Source organism: Varanus komodoensis, unplaced genomic scaffold, assembly GCF_004798865.1.
Source record: "Varanus komodoensis strain SLA01 unplaced genomic scaffold, ASM479886v1 scaffold5, whole genome shotgun sequence".
In the NCBI taxonomy this organism is placed as follows: Eukaryota; Metazoa; Chordata; class Lepidosauria; order Squamata; family Varanidae; genus Varanus; species Varanus komodoensis.
This window is the reverse complement of record NW_025336087.1, coordinates 8,948,261-8,960,873: the sequence shown is the minus strand read 5'-3', so window position 1 is coordinate 8,960,873 and position 12,613 is coordinate 8,948,261. Positions and strand designations below refer to the sequence as shown.

At 40.8% G+C, this 12,613-nt stretch overlaps 1 protein-coding gene across 3 annotated transcripts in view; it reads right to left on the bottom strand.

Moving 5' to 3' along the window:
- Nucleotides 1-1,648: 1,648 nt before the first annotated feature.
- NLN (neurolysin) overlaps nt 1,649-12,613 on the bottom strand; it is a 37,753-nt gene continuing 26,788 nt past the window's right edge. For all 3 annotated transcript variants that reach the window (XM_044446799.1, XM_044446800.1, XM_044446802.1), the window contains 4 exons: nt 10,697-10,883; nt 9,537-9,665; nt 7,768-7,904; nt 1,649-2,066 (listed from right to left, as the gene is read on the bottom strand). In XM_044446799.1, coding sequence (XP_044302734.1) covers nt 1,935-2,066; nt 7,768-7,904; nt 9,537-9,665; nt 10,697-10,883 — 585 coding nt within the window. In that variant the 3' untranslated portion in view covers nt 1,649-1,934. The remainder of the gene's footprint in view (nt 2,067-7,767; nt 7,905-9,536; nt 9,666-10,696; nt 10,884-12,613) is intronic.

The window sequence follows — 12,613 nt, the reverse complement described above, 5'->3', positions numbered from 1 at the left end:
TGGAAGACGACAGCAGGACAGATGAGTTATGTGGCTCATCCAATATGGCAGTTCTTATGATGGTTCACAGAGTTTAGTTTAAAAGATGGCTATTCAATAGTATTTAAATTAGTTCCTTTGAGGAATAATTGAAAAGTGCATAAAGTTGCTAAGAATGCACTTGCACACTCAGTTCCAAATAAATGTTTAAAATCAAAGTCTCACTGCATTTAATGGAAATGAATAGTAAGTATAAGTGTCCTTGAAATCACAGCCTGAGGGATATTAATTATAGTTTGCCATTTACTTCAGTTGTAGCATTGTAAGAAACCCATCCACAAAGTATCCCCAGCCAGCTGTTTTGGTTTGTTTAAAAAATGAAGTTAATTTCCTCTAAATATTAGCTCATTAATTTGATGGGAGTTTTCTCTCTGCCACTTCCCCACACCCCTGTCCAAGACCAAATATTCAAGTTGAAGCCTTTATCAAGGCCTTTCTATTCAGAGAAAGATCTCCCTCCTGTGGAAGGTTCTTGTTACCAGACCTGGAAAGGAAGGTTATCTTGTGGTATACCATGTCATTCAGAAACCTCTGTATATCAGGCAGAAGGGTGCAAAATGAGATTTCTGACCAACATTATGTTTTTCTATATGCAAAGGACTGCAACCTACCCACCTTGATTCTCATTTCTACTAAGTTTTCAGTTAATCTGCAGATCACCCTTCAAACAAAAACATTTTTCTCCCTCCTGAGTAACAAAGGCTCAGAGAAGCAAAAAGGGGTTGGCTGTTATCTGCTCCTGGCAAATTGACAGAGAACTGGGGACAGGCTAGCTTAATAGCTAAGAGGAATATGAACTTAAATAGAAAATACCGGAGCAAACAGGTGTTGCCTTATATTGGAGCTCTTGAACTTCAGGCCAGAGGGCTGTACCCACTTCCCAACTATATGCAGTTTTCCTGGCTTTCTGTGGCAGCCCCAATTTCAAAAGGCTGAAATGCCTCAGGTATTAGAAATAAAAAGTTTTATGTACAGACCCCACCCCCAGTGAGTCCTTCTGGGCGATTGTTTAATACAGATTATAAATGCAATTATAATAAATATATTTATTATATTTATTTATTATAATAGATAGATAGATGTGGATTATAGATTCAATTATAATTAAATAAAATTACTCCTACTCTCCTTTCCCTTGGCCCACCAACCACTAGAATTGCACCCCTTAGAGTGTCTCTGAAATTGAATTGCAAGCTCCAGCTGAAAAACATTCCTGTCTTAAATCATAAAGCAGTGGGACAGAAGATGGCAGTCAGAAAGTGTTACACTGAGGAGATGGAACTAGGGGCTGTATATGGCCTCCATGTATGGAAAGGGCATCCATCTCCCTACCATGTCCTCTTATGTTCACAGATCATACAGTCTGAAAGGAAACATTTGTGTGTGGTAGGAGGAAGTGGTATTGCATTTTGGCTCTGGTCATTGTTCTATGGAAGTTGTGCTTTCATACAAGGCAATTAAACCGTTTGGTAAGTCTCTCAAAATGGCTCCTGCAGATTGGTTAGAGTTCAAAAAGAGGATTTAGATGTGTGCAGGGCAAGTTTTGTGATACACTGAAACAGTAGTGATTACTTTGTTGTTCAAAACCATAAATAAATAAATGCAATGCTTAATGAGATGTTAAATTTATTCAGCACTTTTAATGACTTCATTACAATCCACACATAATTTATTTAAAGTATGAATTACAGCACAGTACAGTACAATTCAGTGTGGATGTTAAAGTGACAGTGAAAATTATGAATATTGAAAATCAGTAATAAAAACCATTAGAAAAACAATTAGCTCTTTTCTGGTGAATACCTAATTTTTCTACCTTTCAGGACATGAAAATCAACAGGCATTGCAAGGCTGATTCCCCAGCTAACATCAGATTACAAAGAGCCCATAGTTTATTAAGTATATAATCCTTTGCTCAATAGAAAAGCTTTCTGGTTTGGCTTACGACCTAAAAAGTTTTGGAGCATTTCCATGCCATCTAATGAACCTCCAGGCTTCAGGATAAGATTTCTGTATTTCATTCCAGCCTGAAAGAAATAAAATTGGTAGGTTAACATTTCATGTTTATAAGAACTTTCTAAAATCATCACAATAAAGAGGAGGCAAACCTGTGCAGGATGGAGGCTGCTGGCAATCTTGCAATGCAGCTGGAATAAGTATATTTGTCTTACCACAGGCTGTTCTCCTCTTTGCCTGCCCCTCTATATCAACACACAGCATGTGACGTGCATAATCTGAAAGCTCCAACACTCATTCATTACCACACTATCACCATACCAGTCTCCCCCCAACTGCTTTTTTGAGGTTCACAACGCTTGCAGTGACTAAAAAAGATCAAGGTGGACTTTTTTCCCCACAGTGTGCATTTTAAAAAATTCTGTTGTGCTCTGGTTCTATGATGTTAATCTGTTTTTTTTGCATCCCTGAAAAAGTATGGATGTCTCCTCCAAACAGTTATGAAGAAAACATACCTGCCAGGTAATCTATAATTCCACAGTGTCCTCTTTTAAGGATATATGAGGCTAAATTTGATATCACTACAATTCTAGAAAATTTTTAAGGCACTTATACTAATATCCTCCAGTCATCTTAGGCACAAGTTCAGAAGTTTGCTTTCTCTCAGTGTGTTTTTATAGTCATGGATTGTCGCAGCTAATCAACAAAATATTCTATGGTAGAAGTAGACCAAAAGTAATCCCAAAATGATTTGGACATTTCCAAACAGTGCTCAAGTCCCAGAATTCCTGACCACTGGTCATGCTTGCATGAGATTCTGAAAACTGAACTACGAAGTAGGAAAATTTACCCTCTGTTCCCCCAATGGTAACACAGAGTTGAAATGTCTTAGTGCTGATTGTATTATATATGCATTTTTAACTGAGATTTTCCATATTTTTATATGTAAACTACTTAGAGATTTTACTTAAGGGATATATAAATAAGTAAATACTAATGAAACATGTGGTGTTATCCTCTGTTGGAAGAGTGTATGTTACCATCTCTGCTAGATGTATTCGTTAGACAGACATCTTTCCAGCCATCTTTCCACTAAAATGTGACATTTAAGGTAGCTTAAAAATAATTTAAAACAGATTGAAATAATAGCACATATTAGAATATGAATATGTTTTCTCTCCTTACATATTATTCACATGAAGGAGGCATCATACCATTACTGGGCACCAGCATGCTGCTGACCCCACCTCCATATGCCTTACATATTAATATGGATTTCTCCAGTTAAGAAAGGTATCCAGAAGCAAGGCCAAGAGTACACCCTCACTCCCCAGTAACCAGGTGATACCTTAGTCACATGTGCAATACATGAAGGATTGCTATTCTATTTATTGTGTGTGTCTATGGGTGTCACTGCACACAAGCTTAAAGGCCTTCCTCCACCCACCCAGCCCTTGTATTATGGTAGATCTACAGGTGACCTCATCTGCAACGGAACATGCTTCCATGTGCCTATTTGCTATGCATCCCTTTCTGAAGGCATGTGGTTGGCTGAGCTGGGGTAACAAAGGCCAACCACACATCTTCCCAAGTCAAATAAAGCCAATGTGGTATACTGGGTAAACTTTAAGATCAGGAGATCTGCACTCTAGTCCTCACATGGCCATGAAGCTCAAAGAGTGACTTTGGGCCAGTCACAGACTCTCAGCCTATGCTAGCTTAGAGGGTTGTCGTTGTGAGAAGATTGAGGATTATGTAAGCTGCCTTGAGTTCCTTGAAAGTTAAAAATCAATCAATCAAGTGCATATTACCCAAAACCAAGTTACTTTGGCACACAAGGAAGAAAATGCTCACCCCGAGTAGTAAAATTAAAACAATGTCAAATTAAATAGCTAACAATTAAGATACCTTTATATGACACCCAAAATCTGTTGTCTGACATGGCTGCTTCACTTTGCTTAATTGCAGGGCCAGTGCTGCTACATTTCAATGTCAACTGGTCCAATTCCATGGAAGGTTATCATGCTGGTGTTGAAGAATACTGCCACAACTAAGTTGCTATGTAAGTGGAAGGATCCATTTGCCAAGTTGTGCTAGGTCAAGGGAAGGTTACATGGGACCCTCTAGATGTTTTGACTGCAATTCCTATCTCCCCATGTTTACTGAGGCTGACATTGAACTTCAAAACATCTGAATGGCACCAGATTGCCTCACTGCATGCTACCCACTGCAGCTGGGCATGGTGTTTTTGCCTAAATTACTGTAAAGTTCTTTTACTTAGTCTTCTCTTATCCAAATTACTCATATCTATTCACTTTGCAGCTTATCTTACTCATTAATATGAACATGTCCCTCCTCTTTTTCCCTGTTTTCAAACACTTCCAATGCTCATTTTGAAATCTTACTTCTTGTTGTGAAATGTTTGTACTCTGGTGTGCCCACTTACCTCTGCACACTCCTACTGAGCCCCAGTTCCTCTGGTGTCAATCTACCAGTTATATCCAAAATTATATCAGTCGTTTCTTGCAGCCATCCATTTTCTTTGGCAGCATTTTATCAGTGGAATTCATACACTGCCCCCATATGTTTGTAGGACCCAGCTTCTCCTGCTCTTCAAGAAGTGCTTCAAGGCACTTCTATTTTCACATGTCTTTTCCAATTTACCAAGGTAATTCTGTTATTTATTTATTTATTAAAACATTTCTTTCCCCTATTGTTTTCCATTTCCTCTTTGACAAATGTTTATTCATGTAAGATTGTACACCTTCAGGCCAGGTTCTGTTGTTAATGAATTCTTTTTAATTCCATGTTCTCATACTCTGCAACCTTAAAAATACTATTTCTGTGGCCTCTCCCATCCTTTATTTTAACTTTTCTCACATATAAATTTGGACTAATGGACCAGATCTAGAGCCCAACAGTTTTCTTACACTATTTTGAGATTATTATTCACCAAAGAAGAAAAAAAAGACTTAAATCTGGAAATAGGTTAAACCATAGAAAGGCCAAATACTTCTCAGTCTGGTGAGCTACAAAGGTAAACAAGTCTTCATTGCTAATTATGTCTTATTAAAGTTTCTAAACTGCTGTTCTAGTTGCAAAGCCCAGAATGGTTTTCTTATTGTCATTCCAGTTAAAGATATCTCAAGTAATTCTTGTTCCACATCACTACTTATATGAGATCCCAGCCTTAGACCAGCTTGGTAATATGACAAGGCTACAAGCAGTGCAGGCATGTTCCTCTGCTTGAATATTTTGCAGATGCTACCTGAATTTTTCAAAACCTATTAGGTTAAATCCAATGCTGTGCAAGCAGGGAGAATTTTCTTTCCCCTCCTCCTCCTGCAAACTCAGATCTACTCTGCAAGGTCCCCCAAATTCTTTAGAATGGGAGTGTGACCTATGAGAAGTGCCCCTTCTGTTGGAAGAAGGATATTGCTTGGATCCAATCCAATAGGCTATTCTAGCTTGGATGCCATAGTTCAGGGATGCCCAAACTTGTTGAATCTGTAGATATATTTGAGAATTTGAGAAACTGCTGTGGTGCCACTAGAAAATGGTATCTCCTGGAGGCATTTGAGATGGGACGAGGAGGCACTCTTCTAAAGTGGCTCTGGTCCTTCTTGGAGAAGTGATTGGAGAAAGTGGTGCAGGGGAATTCCTGTTCAATGCCATGGCCAGTACCCTGTGGTGTCTATCATGGTTCCATCTTATTCCCCATGCTGTTTGTTTGTTTGTTTATTATTTATTTATTTAGGCGACTTCTATGCCGCCCCATTCGCCAAAGCCTCAGGTCGGCTCACATTCATAAATAAACTTTCATAGAATAATATAAATTAACAGTATAAATTAAGTCACCCTGGCCAAAGAATAAAATGAATAAATACTATTAACAATTAAAATGACATTTGAATAAAAAGGTATTTGCCTGGCGCCGAAAAACAAATAACGATGGCGCCAGGCAGACCTCTCTGGGGAGGAGTATACAAGAAAGACCTAGGAGAGCTTGCCTGGTATTTGAAGGTTCAGTGTCACCTGCATGCTGATGATACCCAACTCTAGCTCTCCTTTTCCTCTAAATCTAAGGAAGTTGTTTTGATTCTAAATGAATGCCCGATGTTGGTAATCGACTGGTTGACAGAAAACAAATTGATGCTTAATTCAGACAAACCAGAAGTGCCTTTTGTTATTCAAAAGGCACATCAAAGAGGAGAGATTCAACCTGTGTGGGACGAGTTACAATCCCCCCCCCCCCCGAAGACATTTTGGGTGCACTCTTGGACCCAGCCTGAACCCAGATGCCCAGGTCTCAGCTTCAATGATGAGTAATTTAATTTCTATATCACCCTAAAGCTGGAGATCTCTGGGTGGTTTACAACAAGGCATAAAGCAAAACAATAAAATGCAATACAAATAACATAAAACGTTAAGAGCTAAAATCTATTTGAAACACGTTGTCAGGAATGTGTTTGCACAACTGAATCAAGCACACAAACAGTTTCCGTTCCTAGAGACATTTGATTTGCCTGTAGTTACACATGGCTCAGTTACACTGCACTTGGGCTGCCTTCAAAAACTTTAGCTGGTGCAAAATGCTGTGGACAAACTGTTAATCAGGGTTAGTTATAGAGAGCAAGAAAAATGAGAGTACACAAAAGAGCCTGATGCACAGTGAACGGCAGTTGAAAGTGGACTGGCGAGAGGATGGGGATTCTGCCCATTTATACTGGGGGAGGGGGGGTGTAGTTCCTGCCAAAAACTGCTATAGCTATGAAATCTTTCTGAATACAGCACTGCGCATGCGCAGCACCCATATATGTGTGATGCACAGAGACCACAAGGAAGAATCAGTTTCACTGCCTAGCAGTCTGTTCCTGGGCAGAATTCAAAGTCTGGTCATGACCCATAAACCCCTATGAAGTCCTCAAAGATCACCTTTCCCCACATGAGCTGGTTCCTAAGTGTTTTCTGGATAAGCCCTTTTTTGGAGACTACCACCTTCAAAGGTACATTTGGAAATGGAAAGGGAGAGAAAGTGCCCCACTCATAAAAGGTTCCTCCACAGAATTCTGGAGGATACCCTACCCCAGCTCACCCCTTCCAGCAGGGTCTCCTGGCTCTGTGTGACATGTTCAGGGGACTAGTGCTGGTGGGGGCCAGGAAGTGCATTTCTGCCAGCATGGCTGATCTGGATCTAACCCAAGGTTTAAGACTGTACCTGCATTTTAATATATGCATGATAAATCATCAGGGGTTGTGCAACTGAAAAAAGCCACGGAACACAATTTTACCTACTGTGATCCCAGTTTTTGGGATGGGGTGGTGAATCAGGTCACCAGATGAATGGGCACTGTTTGCTCAAACAAGGGAGCACTGCTCAAACTCAGAAAACAAGGATTCTAAATCATACAAAGCTTCATCCAGAAAGAAGAGGATCCATTGAATTTTCAAATAAAATGTTTATATGACTATTTAAATATAGGTGCCAAAATATACACTTACTGATTTATATATAAAGCAAAAGAACTCTCAGAACAGCTCAAAATAAAAAAATCAAAATATGATACTATCAAATAAAATTAAAGATGTTATAAAAATAAGTCTGTTGTTCATGCAGATTTATATTGTGACATTTGACACAAATATACCAGAAATGCCTACGTATTGAAACTTCCCTGTTATGCTTTTTTCCTAGTTGTTTTGAGACTATGACCAGACAGACCATGAATCAGACCATTCTTACAGTAGGTATCACAAAGCAAGTTTCCCTACCTTTGGATTCATTATCCCTTCTCTTTTAAAGCAATTGTAGAAAATATCCATAGAGAAGACTTCACTCCATAGGTAGCCATAGTATTGGCCATCATATCCACTTGCCAAATGGCCAAAGGTAGCTGGCATATTTGTACCTTAAAAAGCAGCAAAAAGAGAAACATGGGGCATTCCAGTCATGCAGGGCCTAAATAAAAGAGAACCTCTCAGAAAAGGGTCTGAAGGTGGGTTAGGCAGTTAGATCTCTGAAGCCAAGCAGGCTTGGCAAAATCCCATAGGCTTCTTAGAGGTAACACACATATTACAAGTAAACATCAAACCATAAAAGGCAGTGCAGTGCAGACCATTTGTGTTTTGGTCATGCTGAACCTTCTGAGCAACTTCTGCCAACCGCCAGTCTGAAGTGCTGACTGAAATGGTGGCAGACACGGTGTCCCTGAGGAAAACGGGAAGACTTTCTCCAGTTTTGATGTAAAGAAAGAGAGGCTCTCCCATTTGTGGCCATGAGGGCTGACTCCAAGTTTGAGTCCTGGAAGACACAACCCCCCATCATCCCCCAGCCTCAGCTGGTACAATGCATCATCTGGGACCAACGGGGGCCAGCTAGTGTCTCTCCAAGCTTTCCAAGCCCTGAGTGGGACGCAGGAAGGCTGTGCGGGGAAGTATGGGTGATGTCACCACCTGCCCAAGACAGACCAGCTCCCCCCTCCCCCATGCCTTCTCCACCACAGAAAACACTTATAAACTACTTTCCAGGATGTAGGAGGAGTGCAGATGACAGATTCAGCCCCCCTCCCCACCCCACGGTTGCTTAGTGTATTGTGCGAATCCAGTCCTCATGTCATTGCAGGATATGGTGGCTCTCAGATTTGATGGGGCTCTGGCAGCTGCCCTCAGACAGACTCTGGTGGGGCCACTCAAAGAATTCTCTGGAGAGAAGAAGTGCAAGCAGAGCGCTGAGCCTTGTTTGACCTGTGCATCATCTCTGGGGAGCCCACTTTCCTCCTCCTCCTCCTCCAGCTGTACTTTGCCTGGAATAGAGGCAGGCAGGGAGGGCACTGACTGTGATGGACGTACTCCACACTGTCCTCTTCTGAAAGGTGTGCTAAGCTCACACAATTAGGGTCAAAGTTGCACTCTGTTTACTTAAGGCAGGGAAGGGCAACCTGTGGCCTTGCAAATGCTTTGGTCCACAACTCCCATCAGCCCTAGCCAGAAGAACCATTGAAGAGGCATGATGGGAGCTGGAGACCAACACCTCTAGACGGTCAAAAGGTGCCCACTCCTACTTCAGGGGAAGTGCAACCCTTCGCAGAACAGGTTGAACACCATTTCCCTGGATGAACCAAATGAACCTCCCATTGATAATACATTGCTATCTTGCTATTTTCATCTATTTCCCTTCCCAAAGCTCCTACAGTTTCAAGGACACTGTCCCAGAGGATCTTCCACTCCTCTGGAGCAGTTTTTCAGGACTGTAAGGGTAAGCCAAGATATCAGAGCACGAGTTCAATTAGTAGTACTCCATTCAAAGAGCTCTGGATCTAACCCAACATATGCAAGCCTTCTGCCTAAGGGGTTGGTGGGAATACAATAATAAGAATGTCAAAAGAAACTGTATCATAACCATCTGGAAATAGTTTTGAGTGAATAAAATACTGTATAAATATCATTCCCTACTTTGTTACAAAGAACATACTTCTAACACATTGTTACTGATGTGTTTTTTAAAGGAACAGGATATAAATGGAAGTTTTAAGTTTCCCTACCAGGGGTTGCAGGTATTCCCAATATTTCTTCACAGTATTTGGCATATTCCTCAGCAGGATCTGCAGAAGATTTAGTATGAACAGACTGATCAACCTTGCTCAAAACAATCTGGCGAAGAGTCAAAAGACCTAGTTAAATAAGAGAAGCAAAACACCATTTTAATGAGCCACTACCACCAGAACAAGGGGTTTGGTAAGATGTGGTGAATGCTATAAAAAATTCTGCCTGGGAAAGTAGTATAGAAAAGAATGAGATTAGGTGCTTACATAGCATGGCAGAGTTCGATTCAAATGCTATTATGAACCATCAAATCAGCCCCACATTAAAAAACTCACCCGGTAGCCACAGACCAGGGGTGGGCTACTTCAGAGGACCTGCATCACTTTTTAGCCCTCTGGACCCATCATGGGCCACGTTCCTACCACTGCTGTACTGCCAAAATTCAGCACTGCAGCAACAAAGAAAATGGTGGCCTGATGCCAAATTTTGGTGGCAAACCACAATGGGGATTTAAAATTTAGGCATGCTAGAAGCTGGAAGAGTGTGTGCTGGCCACCCCCATCATAAACAATTCGGAATTTCATGTAGGCCCACGACCAGGCAGACAGGAGGAGGACAGATCATTCCTGTCAGACTATATGATTTCTGTGCTAAGTGTGGAGGACGAGCAACTTCATCTGCAATGAGCATGACCACACATCAAGCTGTCAGACAGACATTTACTTTGCTCCTCACCTGCTTGGCAGAAGTCTTGTTCATTTGTTTGTTTTACTAGCCTGCTAAGAGATTAGCAGCCTGCATATCCATGCTGGCTGCAGGTGAAAGGCATTGTGTGAACCAGGGCTATTAATTCAAAGTGAATTAATTCACTTTGGGCTGGAGTGTTCCAGATGTTTTGGCCTGCAACCCCCCATGAGTCCAGGCCCACATAGCTTGAAGAGATCCACACCAGATTTCTGAGACTTTTCACCTATTTTAAGGCATTAACATATGGAACATTGCAGATATTTCTTGAAAAGTGCTTGGGCCTTGCTTTTTAATAATAGGTATATAGCTACGGACCTGCTCTTTATCTGTGATCTTCTGTTGCTCAAGTTACATCAACAATTCTCTTACACACACAAAATCAAAGTGAACCAAACTCAAATGAAGAGAATACCCGTGTTGCACAGCCTAGAAGCAATGAGCTTTTCGAGGAGATCATCTGGGACTTGGCTTCCATCTTTATAATGTTTTGACATTTGTTGCAGTGGTTCTTTTTCCCATACCCAGTTCTCAAACATTTGTGAAGGTACCTCTACGAAGTCTGTTTCCACATTAGTTCCACTAAACCGAGCAAAGTCAGTCTATGAAAGATCAGAACAAATATAAACAGCTAAAATATAAACGTGTCTGTGTTTGTGCATGTGTGTTTGTGCAAGTTCACATGTTCAAGGGGAACTGAAGTGCTCCTTTAGTTAAGGTGAGCCATAAAAACAAGACTTTCATCATTATAAACCTCAAACTACTACTGCTTATAAAAATAAGTTAATAACATGAAACGTGGCAACCGTGATCTACCAAATTAGGTCTATAATTTTGCAAAAATTTCAAACCTATCAGATAAAAAGCACCACAGGTACAGAAAGCTGATAAATGCTGGCAGGAAATTTTGTATTCTTTATTCCAAGCTATGGCATATCTTATTACGAAAATATGAAAGACATATTTCAAAGAACAGTACATAAAAGCGATAAACAGACAAACAAACAAATAATAACCACTGCTGTTATTCAAGCTTGTTAAGGAGGTGTGCCTATAAGGTTTTACTGCCCTATGAAAGCCTGTGGCATCAACTGCTGGCTAAGTTATTTCAGGCATGCTCAGTTTCACTCTAAAGCTAGAATTCTGCCAGTATTCCAGAGTTTTGAGAGGATTCCCTCTGCACCTGTCACCGTTTCCCCTGTGAGGAAGGGATAGCACGATCCTCTCAACTGAGACATGATTGGTATAATTTTAAGGGCTGAGAAATCCACTCTACCAGACAGATGACTATATTCAAAGGAGGAAACGAAAAAAGGCTATTCTAGAATCCTGCACAGGCTTTCTCAGAGGCAAGACTTTCTGAACATACATGTACATATCTATTCATGTATATACATCTTCCCAATTAATGATCCGTTTGCACTACTTTTTGTTGGCTGGTTGGTTGGGGGTTTTTTTGTCCACCAGAATATTGTGATAATACATTTCCTTTTTTTTTTTAAAGCTATGCACCCACATTTTTGGTCAACAAAGTTGATCCAAAAATGGTCCTCCACTGCCTATGAAATATTTAGTCTTAATTCTGGAAAAGGACGCCATCTTATTGTTTAACTGCCCTCTCACCACCACCATTCCAGGTATACATGTAAGCAACAAACTGGCACAGGTCGATTCCTGGGAGGATTTGCCAGGCAAAACAGTAGGGCTTAGAAATTTCATAAGGAAAGACAGAACCCAAGATAACACAAGTTTCTAATATCCTGGCTTCGTGGAGCTTGAGCCAACATGATATCCTTAACTCTGGTCTCCATCCTGCAGGTTTAAAGGGACACACTTTTAAAACTGCAGGTTTTGCAAAGGTATCTGTATATATGTTGGTTTATACAACAGCCAATCTCCAGAGTTTAGACAATCCCTGAAAAGGCTGATTCAGCTCTGGGTCCAAATTACAGCCTTGATGTATAGAACCTACAAACATAAGGCAAAATCTTCAGTGGATTCTGGGAACCAACCGACTGAATTTGGTCAATGCAGGTGGGCCACTACTTCAATATGTGGCCTGATGGAATTGGGATTTGTGCATAAGCTCCACAGTTATGCTCTCATCCAACTTATGGCATTCCAGTTGCTTCAGCTTACAACTCCCATCAGTCCTTGCCAGCACGACAGGGATCATGGGATACATGAATCAAAGCACGTGACAGGCAAAAGTTGCCATCCTTGCTTTAGAGTGATAAAGCACAAGAACCTAGGATGGGGTTCTACAGCTACAAGCCAACTTTATCCATAATCCACAATGGCTGGATGGCCAGAGGTGCAAAGCATGACAGCA